Raw genomic sequence first — 23,338 nt, 5'->3', positions numbered from 1 at the left:
CATAAGAAACTGGAGGCAGAGAAAGAGGCCAACATTTTCCAGTTAGAGCCTAGTTATTATCTGAAGTGTAAACTAATCCCCACAGGCACTAAACATGCAACTCTGCCACTGTTCTGGTAACTCGTGTAGGTTGGACTTCTAGTCCCTAGCTTGACTACACATATCATACTTTTAACCTGCATTTTCAACACCTAGTTTAAAAATAAAATCACCATAAACTGCAAAACAAAATTAATTCTAGGTATAGAAAACACACCACGGTGTATTCAGCACAACATTCCTTAAGACTTATGAAATCTAAAATGCAAGTGAGGATCAGTTTACAGAACTAATGCCTTATATCAGTTATGTGCAAACATTCTATACTGATAAGAATACAGAAAGCCACATTTCACCTCATCACACTAATTACATTAGTCACCTAAAGTAGATCTATATGTATTTTTCTTCCTCCTCTATTTTCTGCCCTGTATCTCAGCAGTGCAGTTACCGGATTCTAGTGCTATGTAATCATACTGCTTGACATCAATAGTCTTCAACAATGCTATCGAAATCATGCCCCTATTATTTCTTAGTAGACTGTAGAGCTGAAATATTAATTTATGCTATCGAAATCATGCCCCTATTATTTCTTAGTATTTTTTTCCTGACTGTAGAGCTGAAATATTAATTTAGTCACCACAATCTGATCTGCATCTCTTACCAATCATATTGTATCTAATAATCAAGAACCATTAATCCCAAAGGTTTAGATTTTTTGTGCAAGCATAAATTGTGTGAATTGAATAATCGAAGATACATACATTCAAGCAGTCAAGAACTGTATTCATTCAGTAAAAGGTATATTGTGCAAAAATCAATCTCTTAAAGTGATGCCTTCACCATATTTTTCCAAAGCTTGAAATGCTACTCATTCTAACAAGTAATGGTTCATGTAAATATAAGATACAGCTAAAAGACACTTTTTTCTACCCCCCCCAAGTTAATATGTGATTTTTGATAGAAACTTTACCAAAGTGAATAGCATCTCTATATTTTAAATCTATCTGTAGCACTATTTCAGCATTTGAACTTCATCGACATGGCAATACCAGCTGGTCTGCAAACGTATTGATTTCTCTTATTTTGTAAGAATATCTCTTTAAATTTAGAAAAGAGTTACTTATTGATTTTCTGATATTTTCAGATATCTTAATTGGGTCACATAATGAAAATAATTGGTTAACAGTTTCATCTTTAGACGATAAAAAAAGCCATAAAATGAATTTTAATGAGGAGAAGATCTTCACCATTTTTCATAAGACTGGAAGACTTATTCTACCAAAGAATTCTAATCTTAAATAAACAAATCAATAACTTTTCCTCAGAAAATTTGTAATATTTTAACAAACTGACTGCTGTTTTGCTCTACTGGAAAATACTGTAAGACTATTTTGACCTAATTAGAATAAGAATTAGTAAATCAATTTCACAATTATAAGCGTCTAAAAATGCTTATGGAGTAACTAGGACATCGCATCTTTATCATTTGTGTACCTTGTTTATTTCTTAGCCATAACAGTCAGGTCATAACAGTCAGCCATAACAGCCCCATATCTATATAGTTCCATGCAGAAAAGAAATATTTCAGTTAGCTGCCTACATTTGCAAGACGGTATAGAAGAATCCTCAAGTAAACTAGAGCAATGGAAATCAAGATTTTCTCTATTAAACTTAAAAATTAATTGAAGATCAAACACACTTCTAAACATGAGTTTAAGAATGTGATTATAATCTTTTTCATCCTCTCCATTTTACATCATATTGTGAGTTTATGGCAACTGTCAGGGACTAAATGTACAACACATACAACTCAAATTGCTGAAAACAATGACATTTAAATAAATCAAAAGAAATTTCTAATATCACATGTATGCCAGAGGCAAGTGCAGTTACATCCTCCCCACTAACCAAAGATAGATTACACTCAAGTCAAACATGACTGGTTACTTCCAACTGGGAATCGGACTATCTGATAGGAGCAGCTGTTAGAACAGGCTCAACAAAATGCTTTGTTAGTATGTAAGTTTAGAAATTCACATCCTTACATTCCTTGATGTCTCATTAGAAGAAAAACACACTAGCTATTTTCCTGTTACTGCCTCTGTAGGAGAATGGCAGTGGGAAGCAGATAAGAAGTACAAAGTATTTTCTGTTGAGATAATCGGGGAAGTCAAAGATTTCTAACTCAGAGCAATGACAATGAACGCAGCTGAGCACTCTTCCATCAGTATTTTCAGAGAGCAAGAAATTAGTATTAGAACATCATTCTGACTCTCAAGAAAGCATGTTCTACATCCAGAAGTTTAAAAAAAGTATTTTCTATGTGTTTTTATCCCAATAACTTGTGCCAACAAAGTAACTGGAACTTCTCAGGCCCCCAAAAACAAAAGAAATCCAGCATATTTCAAGTCAGTTTGGAGTCGTATTGGCCAACTAGAACACAAATGCTGATGGGCATGAGCAAATGAGTTCTGCTTGACTTATCCTCTATGGGAGCACTCCAGGTCTTTTTAAACCTATTCAATGACCAATTTTCATAAAGCATGTAGGAACTTATTTTAAGATTTCAATTTTTTCCGAAGGTAATTTGATGCATTAGTTGGACTAGTTGACAAGGGAAAGCAGAAGTAAACTGAACAGTATAGTCCTGTGAATCTATGAAAAGACAAAAAAAAACCCCTGCTTTTGAATTTCCAAAGTAATACAACACAACTTCAAAGAAAAGTAACTTAATTAGAAAAATAAACACAAAATACAAAATCCCTGGCTTATTGAATGCCCCAGTAGAAGTACAACAAATGATAAATATTTGACTATTGAAATGTCAATGACAAATCTAGACAAGATCCACAAATACAGAAACCTCCTGTGTTAAATAAAAAGGCTACTGCCTCCTTATATCTACTTTCGTGCTCAAGGTAAAAGCCTTCTAACCAAAATTTCGATGTCAGAGACGAGAATCACTTTAAATGGCATGTGTTTAACATAAATAAGAATGCTAATACTTATTAATATAATTGTTATATTGCACCTAATTCATAAAAAAAAAAAAAGAGCAGTTCTGCTATTTGTATTACTCTTCTGAATTCTCTCATAGAACAAGGTATCCTATTTTGTTTAAAATTAAACTTTAGATCTGAAGCATGGTGGAATGGGGAATAAGGAAGTAAATACTAACTCATAAAAGTAATTCCAGAAACTGTTATTAATGGTAACTGTTGATAAAATCAGATCACCTTTTCTTTGCCCATGGGAAAGAGAAGCAATCCAAACCATGAATTCATGGGCAATAGCAAATACCTGTTTTGGTTTATTAGCAAGACAGGAGAGAAAAACCTCTGCAAGTTTGTATCACCTTTCAAAGTTATTTATAGAATGAACTACAAAGAGCATGACAGTTAATTTTAAAGATTACTCCCTGATCTGGCACATCACCTACCTTAAACATATGGGAAATTATAAAAAGAAAGAAAAGCCAACCACACCCACACCCCAAAAAACTTACCTGTATGTGCATTACAAGCTGTGCTTTCTCCTTGTCCTTACGCTCTATGCATCTCTTCAGTTCTTCTACCTCTGACATTACAGCATTATGACTCAGCTTTGCTTTGAGCTCTAAAACATGTTTCTCCAGTTCTTGCTTCTCTCTCTCATATCTTTCAGCTACTATAAAATAGTGAGAACAGAACAATAAGCCAAATAGAAACACCAACTTTTGGTAATTTCCCCTTTTCCCCCCCCCCCCCATTTCTCTTTTGGGAATTTTTTTCATTATTTGAGACTATTCTACAACTATTTATTTTGATCAAAGTACCTATGAAAAATGGCTATACCTATATCATAACCTTTTAGTGAATAAGACTGTATTTCTGCATCTCCAGTCATTTTAGGGTTCCCCCCCCCCCAAAAAAAAATCAAAACCCAATAAAATAAAATAGGACAGAAGGAACAATGAGGAAATTCTGGTGTAAATGAAACTTGCCCACAAACTTCAAGGCCAAGATTTTATCCCACCAGAGTAATACCTCCTGATTTGGAAGTCAATCTGTAGATTTTATGTCTCAATCCTACAACTACAATAGAAGTTCTTGATGACAGTGAGCTGTAAATTTTCTCAACCAGAATTCAAAGATCTTTAGTCATAAACAACTACTAGATGCAAAGAAAATCCCTGTTTGTATTATTCTCATGCATCTTTGAAGAAACAGAAATAACACAGTAAGGAGAAACACAACTGCAAAAGTTATATAAATATATGCATATATTTTAACAGCTCCAGTACTTTTTTAAATTTTCTTCATATTTTTACTATTGTTTCGATTTGTAATTAAAAAACAAATGAAAAATTAAAATATGCTTTCATTAACATGAAATGAATATTGTTTAAAATAAATTCATTAAGCAGATACATTAACATGACTAATGAAAAACTATTAAAATTACTATTTTGTGTTACATTTCTGAAGCTAAGCCATGTCCAAAATCTAGCTACTTTCCAGTACTCTGTATGAGATTTGTAAAACAGGGAGTCAGAGTCCTATTTTAATAACTAAGATAATTCAGTAGCTGCAGTATGAAAATATAAAAAGAAGTCATTAACCAAACCAATTAAACATTTACAGAGACGCTGGACTTGGAGTCACTATTCCTCTATTATCTTGAGTAATACATTTCTATGTTAATAAGAAAAAAGATAAAGACTTTCTCTAATGCCTTTTTGATTACGTTTGAAAAGTTTAAATACAGATAGATAACTAACAATGTAGCAGAGACCTTGCTAAAGTGGTAATTTAATATGCAATTACATCTGGAAATTGCTTAAAATATTTTTCTTCTAAATACAATTGTTCAAACTCTAAAATTCTAACATATTGCAAACAAAAGCCCTGACTACATGAAACTGGATAATTTTCTTAACCTCTCTGGAACATGTTGTTACCCCTTACAAATTCCACCAGAAATTCAGCAGTCTTATTAACCAGCTACATAAATGATTTTTGCTAAGGTTTTCAAGATGGCAGAATTTAAACTGCAAATGGACTGAAATATAAATTTTCAGAAAAGTTATTATTTAAAAATATTTCAAATGTTTTTCTTCTGTAAAAACACTATCCACTTTGCTGAAATTCTCTAATAATCTACATTTGTTTTAATCATGCAAATCCTAAATTTTAACTCTCATTGCTATTTATTTATTAGTCTTCAGGTGCAAGTACTTATTAACTTAAAGCTGAGGAGTTAAATGCCTGTTTCTGTTGAAATGGTAGAAGAATTAGACTGAAATTCAGACAGAATTAATGTCCAGGCTAACTAACTAATTTTCAGGCCTATAGTGCAAAATTTGAGAGTTGTACCAGTTTTGATTCTCCTGTCGTCATCCTGTACATCCTGGTAGCTCTGGCGGTGCATAGCAACATGTGGAATTTGATGTTGCAAGTCTACACGGTCTTCTGCTCTCAGAAGTTGGGAACGAAGATCTTCAATCTAAAATGCATGTACAAGTATAAAATGTTTAATGAAAAACAGAAAAGAGTAAAGAGCATAGTTTTATTAAACACTACAAAAAACAAAGAAGAATAAACACAAGTAATATTTATAAATAAATCTCAAGAGGACTGCAGTGGTAAACAAGATTGCTTCCTAATAATATCCCACAAAGTGATTATTCAAAATTAAATGAAGCATTTTAATTTCTTCCATTGGCCACAGATGAGCATTAATTTCTCTAGACCAAACAAAAGGCTACCATTTTATATGTTGTGATTGTCTTTTTAGATTGCTAGTGAAAATATCTATACAAGTTTAAGAAGCAACATATTTTATTTAAATTCTACTCATTAAAAATACAATGTACTTATTCTCAAGAAACATAGAAGCTTTTTCTATTTTCCATTCTATCATATACAGTCTAGCACGTACAAAGATGACATTGTGTACAGGAAAATAAAGAAAATGTGCTGATTGAATTTAAGAAAAATAGCTCTAACTCATATTGCCCGTATGTGATATAGCACAATATTCCAATCACAGCGACTTAAACTCAAAACAGTAATACAGCCAACTCAAACTTCTGCTAGATCTACAAGTCAAACAACTAAAGTTAATATACCAGTTGCGCCCTCCCTATTTATTTCAATCTTTTTCCCCAGCTCCTCTGAAAGAAGGAAGAATTAGAAGTGTTTAGGAGAAATGACACTTTTCTAAAGTTATCACCTAGGTTCTTGCAACTTCTAGATTTAATCTTAAGTGCATCCATAGGTATTGCTTAGAGTACACTTTAGATAGATTTTTCAGGTGTTTGGTTTTTATATATTTTTATCACATATTAGTAAACAATACAGCAAATACTTCTAGGTCAGGTTTATCTGAGTTCACCAATTATAGCTTTGCATAACAGTAATTACTAATATAGAAGCTGTTCTAAAGCATACTATGAAGGGCAGAGTTTATGTACTGAAAGATTACCATAACTACTACCTCTACTACAATTACTATATATGAACATATATGTTAAATTTTAGAAAGCAAAGTATAACAAGAGCCTAGTCCACGTATGTTAGACTCTTAAACCTGTCTTTCTGTTTCTCCTTCTTCCCTTCCCAAAACAATGTTATCAGAGTATGAGATAGGAAGATTAAGCAAAAATAATCAGACACACCCTAACATGAAAGCTTTAGGATTTTCACCACACCAAAGCATTTACCTGATGCAAAAGAGCTTCTCTACTGCTTTCTGATTCATTCAACTTTTTACGGGACTGCTCCAATTCCTGCTCAAGCTTTCATTACAGAAGATGAAGAAGAAAGAAAAGCAATGTATGCATCATAGTACAAAAGCGTATTTTAACTAATCCTGGCATGAATTAATAGATATAAGCATCTATTTAAAATTAGGTATAATATACACAGTATTCTTATTTGTCCAAAATTTTAAAGCAAACTTTCATTTGTGCTATTTAAATTACATAAGAGAATTTAATGTATGGTCTATAATTTTTGTACAATATTCTATATCACATAAAGATACAAAGTGCTGTATATAATTCAAACCAAAAAGGCACGAAAGCAAATTTTTACTGGATTAGAAATAAAAGACGACAAACTTTTTTAAAAGGTTTCAAAAACACTGTCCCTGGATTTAACTTACTTTCAAACTCAAATTAAAATTAACAACAACTTCACATTTGAAGTCATCTTTGTTACATAGTTTACTCTTAAGTGTTGAGGATGACGTGCATTGGTAGAACTGGTAATTGGTAAATTCTGTGCTTTTCTTGTGCAAGAAGATGCATTCATGTTATTCTGGAAACAAGATGACTGAAAAATTGAAGTCCCCAGAATTTCTTACAATTAGAATTTTTCCTAAAAATATAATATTAAGGTATGTTTAATCAGAAATAGCCAGCGAACTGATGACCACTCAGAAGAAAAAAAAAAAAAAAAAAAAAAAAGGAAAGAAAAGCTACAAAATATTTTCTGACTTTTACCATAAATAGTTCAAAGATCACAAAGATCCACAAGGAAATAAATATAGTTTTTGACAGGGGAAATTGTTATTGCAGTGAGAGCAATCTCAAAGAGGATGTTGAGAGACTGGCAAATGGGCAAAGTAAACAGGACCAGCATTAATGGAATGGAGAGAGTATCATAACATAAAACACTATATAGATGGTTTAGCATAAAGGGGTATAACTTTGAAAGTATTTGACAAAAAGGCTTAACTCAATGTAAAAGGAAAAAACCTGGGGAATTGTAGTTTGGCCCTAGTGCCCTTCCAGGAACAGAAATATAAGAAATCGTGTTTTCTGTGAAAAGGGAGAGAGCAATATCACAACAGACAGTTCAGCAAGAGTAATTAATAACAAACATGGTACAAAATAACTAGCATGCATTAGTTTCAAGGATGAAGAAAAGCCACATCTTTGAGCTGCTGCAAATAAGCAACAGCAGACTACATGTAAATTCAGAGACAAATCAGAGAAAGAAATCACTTATTTAAAACCAAACAAGAGAGGACAAAATTGTCTTACTTGGTTCTTTTCACTTTCATATTTCACAAGTTTATTTTTCATGCGTTCTTCTGTTTCATCTGCTTTAGCATCTTGCTTCCTTAAAGCCTTTAGAGAGGAAAAATATGTTGTGAACTTCATTATGAAAGTTACAGAAGTCTTCTTTGTAAGTCTGTTAAAATGAAAGGATCTGCTGATATATTTAAGAAAGACGATCTAGACAAATGCTTTCTGTCTATGTCTAGTATTTCCATGAGGAGATAATGTATATTGTTATGACAAAAATAAATATAAGTCCGTGCATACATAAACACACCCATGCTCAGAACAGGGCCAAATATAAAGTTAAAACTAGCACTAACATCCTTCCGATGTATAGAGCTCCAGACACTCAAGGCTGACCCCAAACACTTTGAGATGAAGGTCTAAGGCTCAGGAGATGTACAGATAAGCTGTGAACATATCAGATTAAAAGAATATATGCTCTAATATAAAATTTGCATGATATGAAATGCAGTGCACTGTAGTAAGTTTGTGTTGGAAGCCAAAAACAGGAAAAAGTTATTTTTATCTGAATCTGGACAGATGCTTAGAATTGCAGTATTAGACAGAATCAACCAAAACATTCTTGATCAAAAGTTACTGACATGGATGTGCCCTACTTTGGAAGAAAAAAAAAAAAAAGAACATCCATGAGGACTTTTCCTGTGTCCCCCCCCAACTGAAGTATCTGAAACCACATACATTTTCTAAAGCATCTTACAAAAATAAAATTGCCTTGAATATCAATTTCAAAATCTTTTCCCTCTGCAAACCAATGCTATTTACAGAACATAGCCCATCACTGTCAAAGGAAAGCATTAGAGAACATAGACATCAATGACACATACAATTTGCAACATACACAAACCAAATTTGGATATCTCAAGCCATAGCAATATCATTGGCTAAATATCAATTAGAAACACCAGCTGAGAGAGATCACTAGCCATACTGACAGAATTTGCTGTGAATTTGAGTAACTGTGTTAATAAATTTCTTTGCTGCACATCACCAAGCAGTTTTCACACTAGCTGCAAATCAATTAGAGACCTTAGCATATACCTTTTACTTTCATCCAATATCATGTGGCATAAGCACATCTAGTCCTTCCACCATTACTTGCTAAAACAGAACAAGAGGAGAAATACATACCCTGTGCAGAAAGAAACGTATTTTTCGAAGTCTGTTCTTCTGGAGCAGCATGTGTATTTTACATTTTAAAGTAATATCTCTTTAAACAAATATCCCTGAAATTTGCCCAATGTTTCATGCAATTTCATTAAGTTTTTGAACATTTTCTCTTCACTGTATACTGGGGAACCACCCAGTAGAGCAACTCTTACAGGTCTTTTTAAAGAGTTCACTAGCATAAGACAGTATTAGAATATTAGCATACCTGGTATACCCCAGCTCAGTGTACCTCTGTATTGTACCATACCATTGATATGCCATATACAGTACATCAAACACCAAAACTCCAAGCAGAGGAAATAATTTACTCCCTGCTAGACAGGTATTTTTTCTTATATATGGAGAAAACTATGTGGAGGCCTCTGTAACAACAGTTCTCAATCCTCCCAACTTATGAAAATCTCCCAATAGCGAATCATAACTTTTACTGCAGCTTAAGCCTACTAACTTTTCTTAGGGTTTGGGTTTTGTTTTTTTAAATAAAACCAAATTATTTGAAAGTAATGCACAGACCACGAACTGAAATTTGCTCTTTCAAAGTGAGACTGATCAGTGAATTATATTCATGCTAGCAGACATTCACAGGCAGACCAGCCTCATGCTATATTTTAAAATAAGGCAAAAATGTACCACATCCTAATCAGAATGAAAATTCTTGCCCCTAACTCTCTACATTAGCAGCTAGCATGGGTCCGAATATGCTACCTAGACATAGCAGCCAGGCGTTTAAAGACAGACTGCCTAGATGTTTCAGTGACAGATATATATGAGACTCGCTCATGTTCCAAGACAGAGTCAGATTCAAACTACAACCTAAACAGGAACAGTTAGCCACAGTTGGCATAGCACAGAGCCAAGGGGCAAGTATCAACAATGCATTAAAATATACAGATGGCTCAGAGCACAGATCAAGTTTATGTTTGCCTAAAAAGATCAGAGATGAAGACATGCAAAAAGAGAATTTTCACTACTACTTTTGACCATCAGGCTACCCCACCGTCTGTTGAAAGTCCACCAACCTCCTGTACTTCACAGTGTGTGCAGCAGGAGGCAAACATAATCTAAGTATCCAGCTGCATGAAGGAAAAAAAAAAGCCCCCTGGCCTATTCAAGTTATTAGCTTAAGACATAACTACAGTCATTGCCTTACCACAGTCGGTGGGTTCAAAATGTTCTATAAAGATGATTCTGTTCACCTAAAGTGTGCAAAGCATAAACACACAGACTCATTTCACCAAAATCCAGGAAGCCAAGAACAGGAATTAGCAAAGCCATCCAGGACATCAAATGCATATAAAAGCCATTTAAAGCCCATTTTTAAGAATGATACTTGATCTTGTTTTAGAAAATGGATGCATAAATGGAAACAATACAAGGTGATGGTGTCTTCACATTCAAGATAAAGCACTGAAGAATTTCAAAATAGTTTTAGTTTACACAACAAATGTATTTTGTTAAAGCAACCCATATATACATGTCAGTTGCACTGGCAAGATGAGCATATTTGCTCTCCTTTCTAATCAGAAACACGTTTGTATCAGGAACACAGAAGAAAGTGAAGATGTAGAATTTATACGAGTTTCTGTTTGCTAATTGCAATTTTCTAATTTGCAGTAACTGCTGTTTAAACACACCAATACACACCAAGTTAAAAGGTATATAAAAATGTAGAGAAATTTTTTATCCACCTACACACAACACATACAGACTACAGATCCAAAATAATAATGCAAATTTAGATTTTAAAGATGCAAAATTTTATATGTTAAACTTTCTTTATGGTCAGTATACAACTAGATATCAGATTGGACAATAATCAGTCTATGATTAGAATCATAGTACAATACTAATAAAAAGTTTGCACATCATAAAAAAGACAGACAGAAAGACAAGGCAGATAAGAGAAAGATCAAAACAAATGTATCGTCAGCTTCAGTTAGACCCTGAAAATAAATAGTTTAATAATTGAGATTTAGGAAGCTTATTCGCTTAAGATAGTAATATACTGACAAGTAGTGGTCAGTTATGGGCACTGCACTTCCCTTAAAAATAATAGCTATTAACATTTAAAACTCACTAGATTTCTTAATTAAAGCAACTACTGATCAAATCCAAAAGTCAAATTTTATTTTGTTTGGTTTGAAATGTATAACAGGAAAACTAATGAAAAAATTGTCTCATTAAATAGACACAAATGCTTTAAATAGCATTTCTTTGTAAATCATTCAGACCATATTAAATGACAGGATTTCAGAACTCAGTCCAAACCCTACCCTTCTTCCAGTAATGCTACTTGGGAAGCATCTTGGAGAAAAAAAAGAGGACAGAAAAAGGCTTTAATAGAATGTTACATCCACAGAATGATCACCACAAAACTGAGGCCACTGACAGAGCTAAGAGCCCATCTAATTTGTAATTCAAATTACAAAGGACAAGAAACAAAATATCAAAGTAAAAAGCTCTTAAAAATTATGTAGGAACATCCTTCATCCAAATAACAATTGCAGCAAAATATTTAGTTATTTACTCTCACCAGGGTATGCAAAAGCATACAAAGCAATTGAAGTACATTCTTTCTAACACACAGCCACTTAAGCTACAAAGATACACACCATGCCCCAGGAACATTTATATTTTATAAAAACTACTTCTTGGTATATTCCTCAGTATATACTGTCCACACACACTTCAAGCTCTCAGATGGAAAGCTTTCTCTCCTAAACAGTATCTGCAGGACACATATCTACCCTTTCCTCTCCTCCAACATGTTATTTGTATAAATGGAGGACCATGTCCTCAGTCCTCAATCCCAGAGTTATTAAAAGAAAGGGGGCAACAGAAGATGATGAGCAATGGAAGACACGGGGCAACTGGGCAAATGGCTACCGCTCCTCAAAGAAAATGAGGTTAGTAGATAAGCAACTTTCTATTCTTAAGGGACTCCCCATACACATATTTACATGGGTGAATCCAAGCACCCCACTCCAAATGGAGTGGGGACAAAACATTCCAAGACCACCACTATCCAGGTTAGTATTAGTAATGCAGACAAGCATCATTAAAGAAAATTAGAAAACTGAAACCTAAATTGCTACTGTCATCTCCAAACCTTCTTGCAGAGAACCAACACAGATATTTATTAGTTTACTGGCTCAGGTTTACCCCTAAATATGTTCATGCTTCACCAGTGGAGGACATCTCATTTACTGGAAAGCAGCTTGGCTGCTTCTTCTGATACTCCTGATACTGCAGGCCAAATGTAAGCTACCACAAGAGAAACAACTGATTAAAAATCCAAGCTGCAAAAAGAGGCAACTAGCCTCTCCCTATGTTGTCTGTGTTCATTAAGAGGATATTTTCATCTACAATGTCCCCTAAGAATCTTTGAGTGAGTACACACTTGTATGGATGTACTGAATGACGAGATCCACCTTTTTCAGAAGCCAGTCCCCAGCATCATTCTGTATATCCCATGAGAGATCAAAGTAGTACACTGATGAGACTCTTGCAGACTTACAAGACAATTGCAGAGAATAGCATCTGTAATAGCTGAGTATCAAAGCAGCATGAAAGAACATATTTCACAATAAGGGAGAAAACCAGCAATGTCATATATTGTGTTAAGAAGTTGCTGTTCTTAACGTAATATGTAGTCACACTTCAACTGTAAGGCAGTCAAGAAATAAGTAAGCTTCCATACTAGAGTCTCTGAGAATCTCTGTTCTTGAAAATTCTCTCAACTATCAAGCAATCTTTGTGGCAAATGCTACCACCAAGTGATGAGTGATCAGTAAGAAAAGAGTTAAATAACATCAGATATTTTACACAAAATCCAATTACCCTTATCAGGATTTTTTTTTTTTTTTTTTTTAAATAATTACCTTGTAGGCTTTGCTGAAATTGCCTACTTAAAATACAGGATATTAAAAAAAAAACCCCACCACAAGAAATGGTGTAAACTATAGAGTTTCTCTAACAACTTCGCTCAGAGAATTTAAAGCCAAATTTAATTTTGTCTATAGTACAGAAAAATAAAAAATACCTTAGCAAAATACATCAAACAATTACACTGATGCAAGTAATGAACTAATCAACATGAAGCCAACTACTACTCAGCTTGAAAATACATTGTTGAAACAACCACTCTCTTAAACTATTCATAAATTTTAAATACTTCATAGTAATAAATGATGTTATTCATTGTATTTGGCTTTCCATACTGAATCTATTCATCTGTAACACCACGTACAAAGAAAAAAAATTGAAAAAACCCAAAAACTAGAAGCTCAAAAACTCTAATCTGCTACACCCAATTCTCAGACTGTTTTGGTATTGGCATTTTTTCCTGTTTGTTTTTAATTTGAGATTAGATCAGTTCTAAACTTTTTGCCTGCTTAGACACTCTCATATTCTAATTTCTTGTATAATTTATATTCCATAACAAAGTAATTTTCTTCACAAAGCTTTCTCATACAGCAACCTCTCAGAACCACAGTACACAGAGAGGCAGCGTGTACAGGATCCAAATTATTTTGCTCTCAAAACCAAGTGCTTTGCAAAAGGTGGTCTAATTTGCCAATGAGAGCTAAAGAGCTCAGCCAACTGTTCAAGACATGTTGAACCATTCCTGATAAATAGAAACACCACCCAGAAGTGAGACCATTTTCTACCTAGAGAAGGACACATTCACATGAATGTTCAATGGGGAAGGAAGATGGGACAGCTGGTTGAAAGATTGTAATAAGGGTCTGAGATCTAAGGTCCTTAGCAATATTGGAGTCTAAAGATGTCTGGCATGTAGGAAGTTGCAACTCTGTCACAAAGAAGTTCTCCAGGCTGTTAAGACAGCTATGAGAAAAGAAGTAGCAGGAAGAAGATGTACTGCCTGTTGCTACTGGGAGTATAATAGAAGTCTGTGTTTCAAGGGCAATACTGTCTCCATATTCCTTTGTAATCTGTCAAAGAAAGATTGCCTAATACCTATTGAAAGAAGCTCCCTTCTCATCTGACACCACCAGGTTCTATTTTGCATTTTAAATGTTAGACGCTCCTGAAAAATCCATAACTCATTGCAACAGGGGTAATTATGTTTTATTAGGATCCCCAAATACAGTGACAAGAGTCCAGTCCAAGAAATCCAGAGTCATGACTGAGATCAGCCACCCAGAAGATTGATTTTGAGATAGGAGCCCCTGCTTGAGAGAGTAAAGATAATCACCAAGAACATGATTCGCCTCCAAGTAGCAGCAGCTATGTATGTATGGTGTGGGGAATAAGCCTGTTCCAGTCAGGATTGGCTTTGAATTATGGCTTGGGCAAGTTCCTGATAGCGAAAGTTTACCAAGCAGACTAATAGGTATTGAGCTTTCCTGTAAACTGAGAATGAGGACTATATATTGAAGTTTTGAACAGTGGTGTCAAAATATCTTTTAAGTAGAAAGGGGCTCCTTGGGAAAAGTAATTTACAGAAATATTAACACAACAAAATAGAATTTGCAGGAGAAAGGATTAAAACATCTTCATCTACAGCTGAACAGTTTAGAAGAATGCAAGGTCAGGGATGTACTTAGTATTTCATATTCATTCTGCACAAATTTCAAAAAATGAGCTATTAGGAAAAAAGGTATCCAGCTTGAGGGCTCATGACCAAATAGCCAATCATATGAATGTCTTTGAAATACATTTGAGTTCATTCACTGGAATTCAAGTTTTCCTTCTGAGGAAACCATGGCAGTGTCAATGTATCTTCACAGATACAAGTCATTATCCCTTTAAAAGGATAAAAAAAAAGATTGTTCCAATCTGTAGATAATGCTATCAAACGACACCATTTCATTTCATTAAGCATCCTGCCACCAGACTGAAGGCACAACTGAATAATCTAGAAATGGACATAGGCATATTAAAGAGCAATGAAAACTGTAATAAAGCACTCTAGTTCTTTTTATCCACTAGGACATCAACAGGGGGAAAAAAATTAAACAGTAACTCTTTCTAAAATACTAGCAGAAGCACTACAAGCATTTTGATAAACATTAGGTTTTACCTATATCAAATGACCTCTTTGAAGAGTCTCTAGCCTTACATGAAATACAAAGCATCAATCTAAATTAAGGTTACTCAATATCACTGCACAGTATAAAACAACTGCCTTCCAAAAAGCACGTATACTGGTACTAATATTAAAAGGGAAAAAACAAGAAATTGCACACTTCAACAATAGCATTCTGTAACACTATGTTAAGACACAGACTGTCCAAATAGCAGTAAAATCAGAAACAGAGGGATGTATTTCTCATACATTTAGTAAAACAAGCCGAAAAAAAGCTACTAGCTGTCTCCAATTTTAATTCATAATATAAACATTTGTACTTGTCTCCTAAACAATATTTTATGCTTCATCAGATACTGCTGAATGAAACTGGTTGAAAAGCAATGAAAAGCTGTCTGGGACAGCATTTCATTGCTTGTTGAAATAAATTAAAAATAAACTGCTCACTGCAAGCAAAGTTTACATGTTAGAAAACAAAATGTTTTGAGACAACTCATCTAATGACTTGGGTTTTTTTGTTTGGGTTTTGAGGGAGAGCATAGGGGGTGGATTCTTTTAAAGAATGTTTGTGCCAGTTACCAAAAAGGTATAAACATAGACAATATAGTATCAAGAAGAACAGAGACTGTGCTTGTTATCTGGTCGCCAAAACAAGCAGAGCTGGACTGATACAGTTAAAAGAATGTGAAAAAAATATGAGCACTTTTGCCAGTTTGACAGGTACAGGCTCACAAATGCAGCATGTTCCTAACTTAATCCTGGATACACAGGAAGTTTTCATTTGCATACCTCTTGTAACTGAAGGGACATATGCCCCAGTTGGTCCTGACGCCTTTCTACAAGCTGTCTTTCAGTACGCATTTCTTGTTCTATCTCCTGAAGTCTTCTCTCTACCCGTTCTGATACCTTCAAAAGGAAAAAAAAACACCCTTCAGGAAATTAGTGTGTCTTTTACCACATATTAACATAACAATGGCAAGTAGAGTATGGGGCAGAAAGAAGAGAACACACAATTTTATTTTGTTAAATAACATTTAGAATGGTATAGAAAATAACTAGAGTTATTGCAGTGAGTGCTCCTGAAGTACTCAAGCAGGGAACTCATTTGCTATCTTGCTAGCAATACCCTGCTTTAGATATATGCATATTTTTCTCTACAGTGGTAGTTCTACTCAAGTGTTAAATATCTCAATATCAAGCTTGGTGCAGCCTACCCTGAAGCTGCAATACAGAAACCTTAGCTTCTCTACCACAGGCCTGATTAACCTTTGGAGAGTCATTTCTTTCACATCTCCCATCTGTAAAACAGACCAATGTTTGCTTCTTTCACACTCCGAAATCTGTGAGTGAAAAGTAGTAAACAAGAGCTAAGTACATGAGAATGACTGTATTAGCACAAAATAATTACATCACTTTAAGACTTCTTCCCAATCTTTCGTGAATCCATGTACAAACTAATACAAATAACACCAGTTATTTGTTAAAGCAATTTGGATTATAAACACAATAATTCAACCGTAAACTACAATACCAACTACTTTATTTTCGCATTTCAAGCTGCTAGCAGACAGCACCCTCTTGTGGGCAGCAAATTAAGTTCATATTGTTAAAGTTGAAGATTAGCAAGGAAAATATTTATGTACCATTTCCTCCCTACCTTAAAACTAATTATTTTAAACAATCACTAGAAAGCAATATATCTATCTATTTAGATAAAAACAAAAAGACTTAAAATACCATTCAGCTACTAATTTCTGATGTATGTGGAGGGAAGCTAGTTCTCATCTGTACTTTCACCATTAAGCACACTTCTACTAGCACTAGGCATATGTGTGGATAGAAAATTTTAACATGAGCACCACAGTTATGTAGGAACAGAAACATAATTAAGGTTACATTTATATTCTGGGCTTCACAAGTACATCAGGTTTATAGAATGAAACAGTTTTTTTCTTTACAACAGAATACATTAGTTTGAAAAAATTTCTTGTTTGTGCAGCCAGATGAATAGTCAGCTTACAATTTGGAATTTGGTATTTTCTCTTAAAACCATCAGAAGATGCTCAAAAACCATACTGCATCGAACCATGCTCTTTCATGTAAGTTATGAAAGCTCTGCAGTCATAATCCAGAATAATTACTTAGTAAATACTAATGCATTAAAAATGACTGCATCACAATATTTGTATTTGTTTTGACAACTACTGCGTAGTGTTACTTCCAATAATTCACAAAATCCTGCAGCTAACAGAAACAACGACACTATGTAGCAGGAACAGAAAATAACACTTTGCCTTTAAACTTGTTACATCTTTGCTGAAAACTGGGAAATATCTGTCATCCTTTTCTCCAGATACATCTAAAGTACACAAATGAAACAAATTCATTTTTTTACATTTTAAAAAAAATCTTGGCTACATGTTTCTGAAGGCAGAAGCTTTCTCAGCTCTCACACATCTTTTTCAAGTTAAGTTATGCAAGAGAACACTAAAGCTATTAAGAAAGAAAATGTATAATTTAGACTTGACAAAAGATCCACGAGTAGCATCACCCCCAAGGAAGACATTCAAAAGGAGAGGTCAGTAACTTCCTCACTGACACGGGTCTAATTTACCACATTCACGGCAGATTACACAACACAGGACTAGGCAAGCTTCAGATTCCTGCAAACTTCAGATTTCATTGCAAATTATCACTAACGCAGAATGAGTAAGAAAGTAACTTTTTACTCACTACAAGATATCAAGTGATTTGCCTTGTCTCTGACTTGAACTTTCAACTCCCTGTAGAATGCAACTGTTATTCCTAACAAGTTAGTGAAAAAGATGCATTTATTATATTTGTCAGGTACATAGAAATTTCACTTACAGACATAATCCTCTTTAAAAAGAAAACAACCAAAACAAACTACCAGAAATTTTGGTGCTACTTATAACTCATTAGAGAAAAAAAAAAAAAAAAAAACACCTCTACCAGAAAACTATAGTTAGTATATATTGTATATCGTTAGCACATATTTTCTGTGCACAGAGCACAGAAAAAGAGGCTGAAAAGGAACTTCAAAGGCTAGCAAACTTACTGCCTGACTAAACACATGACCTTTTATATCTGTATATCATTTTTCTGCAAGTCTAACCACCCTGCTCAGAAACATTCACAAAAAGCTTTTACAGCCTCCCTAGAGAATTCATTCCATTGCCTCTAAAATGACCTGGTTTTCCTAAAGTACAATTTTAGTATTCCTTGCCTAATTTTAAGCCTATTAACCTTTTTCTATCCTCAATGCCACATCCAAGACTGGATACTGGATTTCAGTTCTGTTTTCCAACACACTTGAAGTCCATCTGCAAACCTTTTGTCTGTATATTACATCATCTAGAATATTAGGAAAAACTTCAGAGAGAACCAGATCAAGAATACAAACACATACATTTCACTTTAACTCCTCTAATTTTAAAAGTGAACAGTTGACTGGCTACACAGGTATCTGGACAGTTTTGTGTTTATTTTAGTTTATATTCAGTTCTACCGTATTTTACTGAAAAGCTTATTAGAACAGTATATGAAATTCTGTCAAAAAACCCTCAAAAAATTACATCAACATATAGAAAACTACTGTTTCATCCTTGTAAATTCCTACTATGATATAAGAGTGCAATTTTTCTTGACAAATTTGTGTTGTTTGCTACTTAAGTTTCTTGTTTGGTTGCTCTTGGATGCTTACAAACCAAGTTCTGGAAAAAATTATAAGTTTCTCCTTTTTCATGATTTGCCCTTTTTCAGTATTCCAAGAACATTTTTTCTAACTCACCCCACAGTTGTCCATGAATACTCCAAGACAGCCATTAGTGGTTTTAAGATCACTTCGGATGGTTATTCAAGTTTCTTAGCTAATCTGCACCAGGTTATTTCAGAATATTTTACATGCATGCCTTCCCCTGTGTTTTAAGCTGGGTTCTTACACCCCACTGCTGGTCACTAACTTGCAGCTTAACTTATTGGCAAATATCAGTATTAAAAAGGTGTTAAACAGGAATCAACTTTCTTGGCACACTGCATCAGCAGTTTCCCCTCTTCTGCAAGGAACAGACCAATAGCTTTGGTCTCCCTGAGAAATGGGGATGTATTTACAAGTGAATCATCATCGCTCTTGATGTCTCTTTGTTGGTGCTTCCTATTATGTATCAACATGGCCTTTCCACTCTCATAGATTTACACCAGTTTTTATGACTGTTCTTATTAATCTAATTTAGTTTCCACTTTCTGCATTTCTCTCTGTCTGAAGTAAATGCAGAGCTTCTCATTCAGCCAAACAGATATATTGCTGTACTTCCTACACTTCATTGTCAACTTTTCCTGTTTTAAGAGGATTTGCATAGAACAGATTTGAATATTTGCCCGACTCTCATTCTCTCCATAGACTGAGGGGTTTGCTGCATGTAATCAGTCATTTCCTAAATACAAAAATTTCAACCTCACAAACTATTCCAAATATGTATGAAATAACAAAAGACATCATAAACAAAGAACAAACCTTAGACTATGAGCAAATTGATTCCTTAAAGCAATCTTTTTTCCCACCAAATTTTTGTTGGGTTTTTTTTTTTGTTGTTGTTGTTTTGGGTTGTGGGTTTTTTGGGGGGGGAAGGGGGGGGGTGTTGGTTGGTTTTCTTGTTTTTTGGTTTTGGGGTTTTTTTTAAGTTAGAGTTTGGCATACAGAATGGTTGACTATTAGTTAACGTTGTTTTAGAATAAAGGAATAGGTACCACATTGGTTAACATTTCTTCAGAAGGAAAAGTATTTTATGGTAGACAAAATGCTTACTATGAAACATTAAATTAGCCTTAATCCTGAAAAAGAGAATTAAACAAAGACAACCTCATAAATGCTACTTTTTACCTACTTTATAAAGAACAATACTTAGGAGATTATGGCCTTTCCCTAGCCTCCCCAAAACTCAGGTGAAATTGGGCAATAGATTCAAACATTCAGTGGTACAGAGCTGTCAAATATATTTAGACTTTGTGAGGGGTTTCAAGAAAATAAGATCCTAGACAGAGGTGATCTCATAAATACCCCATTTAGGGAAATAGGGAGAACTCAGCCTTTATTCCTGTGTTTCGACTATCAGCAAAGTACGTGCATTTAGTCTGAAATTAAGTATTAGCTATTCAGCATTCTAAAAAAATACTAGGTTGGAAGTATAAGAAAATAAAGCTAGCAGTGAAGTCAGAATGATGCAAAGAAAGTGTCATGGGACTTTGGAGGGGTATCATGGTGAGGAAACATAACACGGGAAGAACAAGAAAGTTCTTGTACAAGATTTAGGTAACGAGGATACAATATAAGTTTTTGTAGGGTGGCACAAATGCCAAAATGTTAATTCCTTAATTAGTACATGCAGAAGAAACTCTAAAACTCACTTCTCTTTCACCCCAAATGACCTCGACTCAGGACAACATTTCTACCATAAGACTATGTATCTCGTCCTCTGGATCTTAACAAAAGCTTTAGTGTAGACAAGTGATTCACTGAAGAATGGTACAAGGAATTTGGAGCTTCTACATAATTACATGAAACGCTAGCACTAAATTATTGCATTCACAACATGTTAGAATGCAGTTTCAAGGATGCATTTTTAGCAACACAGACTACCTGAATGATAATCATTTCATTAAGAGCCATGTCTCTGCATAAGACTTCCAGGTAGCAGCAAAATCTATGAAAATGGATTAAGCTATCAAAAAGTTCTCCCAGCACCAATTAAATACAAAGAGCAGAATGTCCTGTTTAAAAACAGGGTGACATTTAAGTCATGCAGCTAAATATAATTCTGTGGAAGATGCTGGATGCCTAATCTACAAAAAGCAGCATCCTATTTCTCAAATTTCTCCCCCGTTTTTCAGCTTTCCACCGTTATTTCTAGTGCACAAGTCCTGCTGACTGAAATCTATTTCAACTGATTTTTGTTACCTCTGTTGTTATGACCTATTTTATCATCAATGCAGACTTGAAACAGAAATATTAAAGTCACAAAAATAGCAAAATTTTCACAGATGTCACTTTAAATATTGTTAAACTTTTCCCTCATGGAAAATGATAATATGCAATATACATTTTATAAGCCACCTGTGCAGCGCCAAAAACCCCTGTATTAGATCTTCTGAAGGACAGTTCCTTATCCGACAATTATCCTGGTTCTCTGAGATATTGTAATCACATGAATGCCACATGGGACCCATTTCACTTGACATTGTTGTCTTTTTCTACAGACACAGCCTACACTAATCTTCTAATGGCATCATCTCAATTAAGCATCTACTTAATTTGAACAAATCTGTGCTTCATCGCAGTTGCTTTTTATGTACAAAGATCAGCTTTTGTGCTATTTGGGATGTGCTACTATACCAGGAGATTGCAACAAAATATCAAAAAGGGCTATCTTATATAACCATAAAGTAAGTAAGGGTTCTTTCAGTTGTTTATAGGTCTGTGTGGACATTCCTCTAGAATACATCCAAACTCTTTTCAAGAAAAAAGAAATCTCACAAAATGTCTAGACAAAAGATTTTGATATAGAGAGAGTTGTAGAACCTGCAGTCTTTACACCAAACCCACATATGTACAAGGCCATGGAGAGTGCTTCATTTGAAACAGGCATCCAGCTATGCCTGTGTCACCATCTCAGATCTCTGGTTTTTATACTGGGGTGGAAAAGGCTTCCTTTAAAGGTAAAATTAATATGCATTGATTGTGTTTTGTGGCTCTAAGTATTCAGATTCGGCAAAGGGAATCATAACCTCTAATAAAAATAAATTCTGAACTTGTGACTTAGAACAACTGTAGTGACTAAATCTTTACCACCACACATCTATATACAGGCAATTTTCAAACAGCACTGAATATACTGAGCAGTACAGCTGTAAGAATTTAGATATATGTCCCTACAGAAATGAAGACTTAAGGACACTGAACTGAGAAGAATGTTTCTACCATGAACTCATCCTGTCAAATTATCAATACTTCAAGTTCACAATTCATAGAATCATAGAATGTTTTGGGTTGGAAGGGACCCCTAGAGGTCATCTAGTCCAACCCCCCTGCAGTGAGCAGGGACACCACTAACTAGATCAGGTTGCTCAGAGCCCCATCCAATCTGGCCTTGAATGCTTCCAGGGATGGGGCCTCCACCACCTCTCTGGGCAACCCGTTCCAGTGTTTCACCACCCTCATTGAAAAGAATTTCTTCCTTATATCTAGTCTAAACCTACCCTGGTTTAGTTTAAAACCATTACCCCTTGTCCTGTCACAGCTAGCCCTACTAAAAAGATTTTGCCCCTCTTTCCTATAGGCCCCCTTTAAATATTGGAAGGCTATAATCAGGTCTCCCCACAGCCTTCTTTTTTCCAGGCTGAACAAGCCCAACTCCCTCAGCCTGTCCTCATAGGAGAGGTGCTCCAGCACCCAGATCATTTTTGTGGCCCTCCTCTGGACCCGCTCCAACACTTCCATGTCCGCTTTTCATCCACCAGCACCCCCAAGTCCCTGTCAGCAGGGCTGTATTGATACTGGGCTGTACTGATACTGGGGGTTACCCCAACCCAGGTGCAGGACCTTGCACTTGGCCTTGTTGAACCTCTCCAGCCTGTCCAGGTCTCTCTGGATGACATCCCGTCCTTCTGGTGTGTCAACCGCACCACTCAGCTTGGTGTCATCCGCAAACTTGCTGAGGGTGCACTCGATCTCGCTGTCTAAGTCATTGATGAAAAAGTTAAACAGCACCGGTCCCAGTACGGACCCCTGAGGGACACCACTTGTCACTGGTCTCCATCTGGACATCAAGCCATTGACCACTAACCTCTGGACGCGACCATCCAGCCAGTTCCTTATCCACCGAACAGTCCACCCATCAAATCCATAGCTCTCCAATTTAGAGAGAAGGATGTTGTGGGGGACCGTGTCAAAGGCTTTGCAGAAGTCCAGATAGATGACGTCCATTGGT

General features: G+C 35.1%; 1 protein-coding gene across 1 annotated transcript in view; it reads right to left on the bottom strand.

Moving 5' to 3' along the window:
• CEP128 (centrosomal protein 128) overlaps positions 1–23,338 on the bottom strand; it is a 47,106-nt gene that overhangs the window by 11,280 nt on the left and 12,488 nt on the right. The window contains exons 7-11 of the mRNA XM_035902024.1: positions 16,125–16,241; positions 8,072–8,158; positions 6,746–6,820; positions 5,397–5,526; positions 3,548–3,708 (exon numbers count right to left, since the gene is read on the bottom strand). Coding sequence (XP_035757917.1) covers positions 3,548–3,708; positions 5,397–5,526; positions 6,746–6,820; positions 8,072–8,158; positions 16,125–16,241 — 570 coding nt within the window. The remainder of the gene's footprint in view (positions 1–3,547; positions 3,709–5,396; positions 5,527–6,745; positions 6,821–8,071; positions 8,159–16,124; positions 16,242–23,338) is intronic.

The sequence above is a fragment of the Egretta garzetta genome, unplaced genomic scaffold, assembly GCF_000687185.1.
Source record: "Egretta garzetta isolate BGI_Z169 unplaced genomic scaffold, ASM68718v1 scaffold79, whole genome shotgun sequence".
NCBI classification, from domain to species: Eukaryota; Metazoa; Chordata; class Aves; order Pelecaniformes; family Ardeidae; genus Egretta; species Egretta garzetta.
The sequence above is the reverse complement of the archived record's forward strand: the minus strand, read 5'-3'. Positions and strand labels throughout refer to the sequence as shown.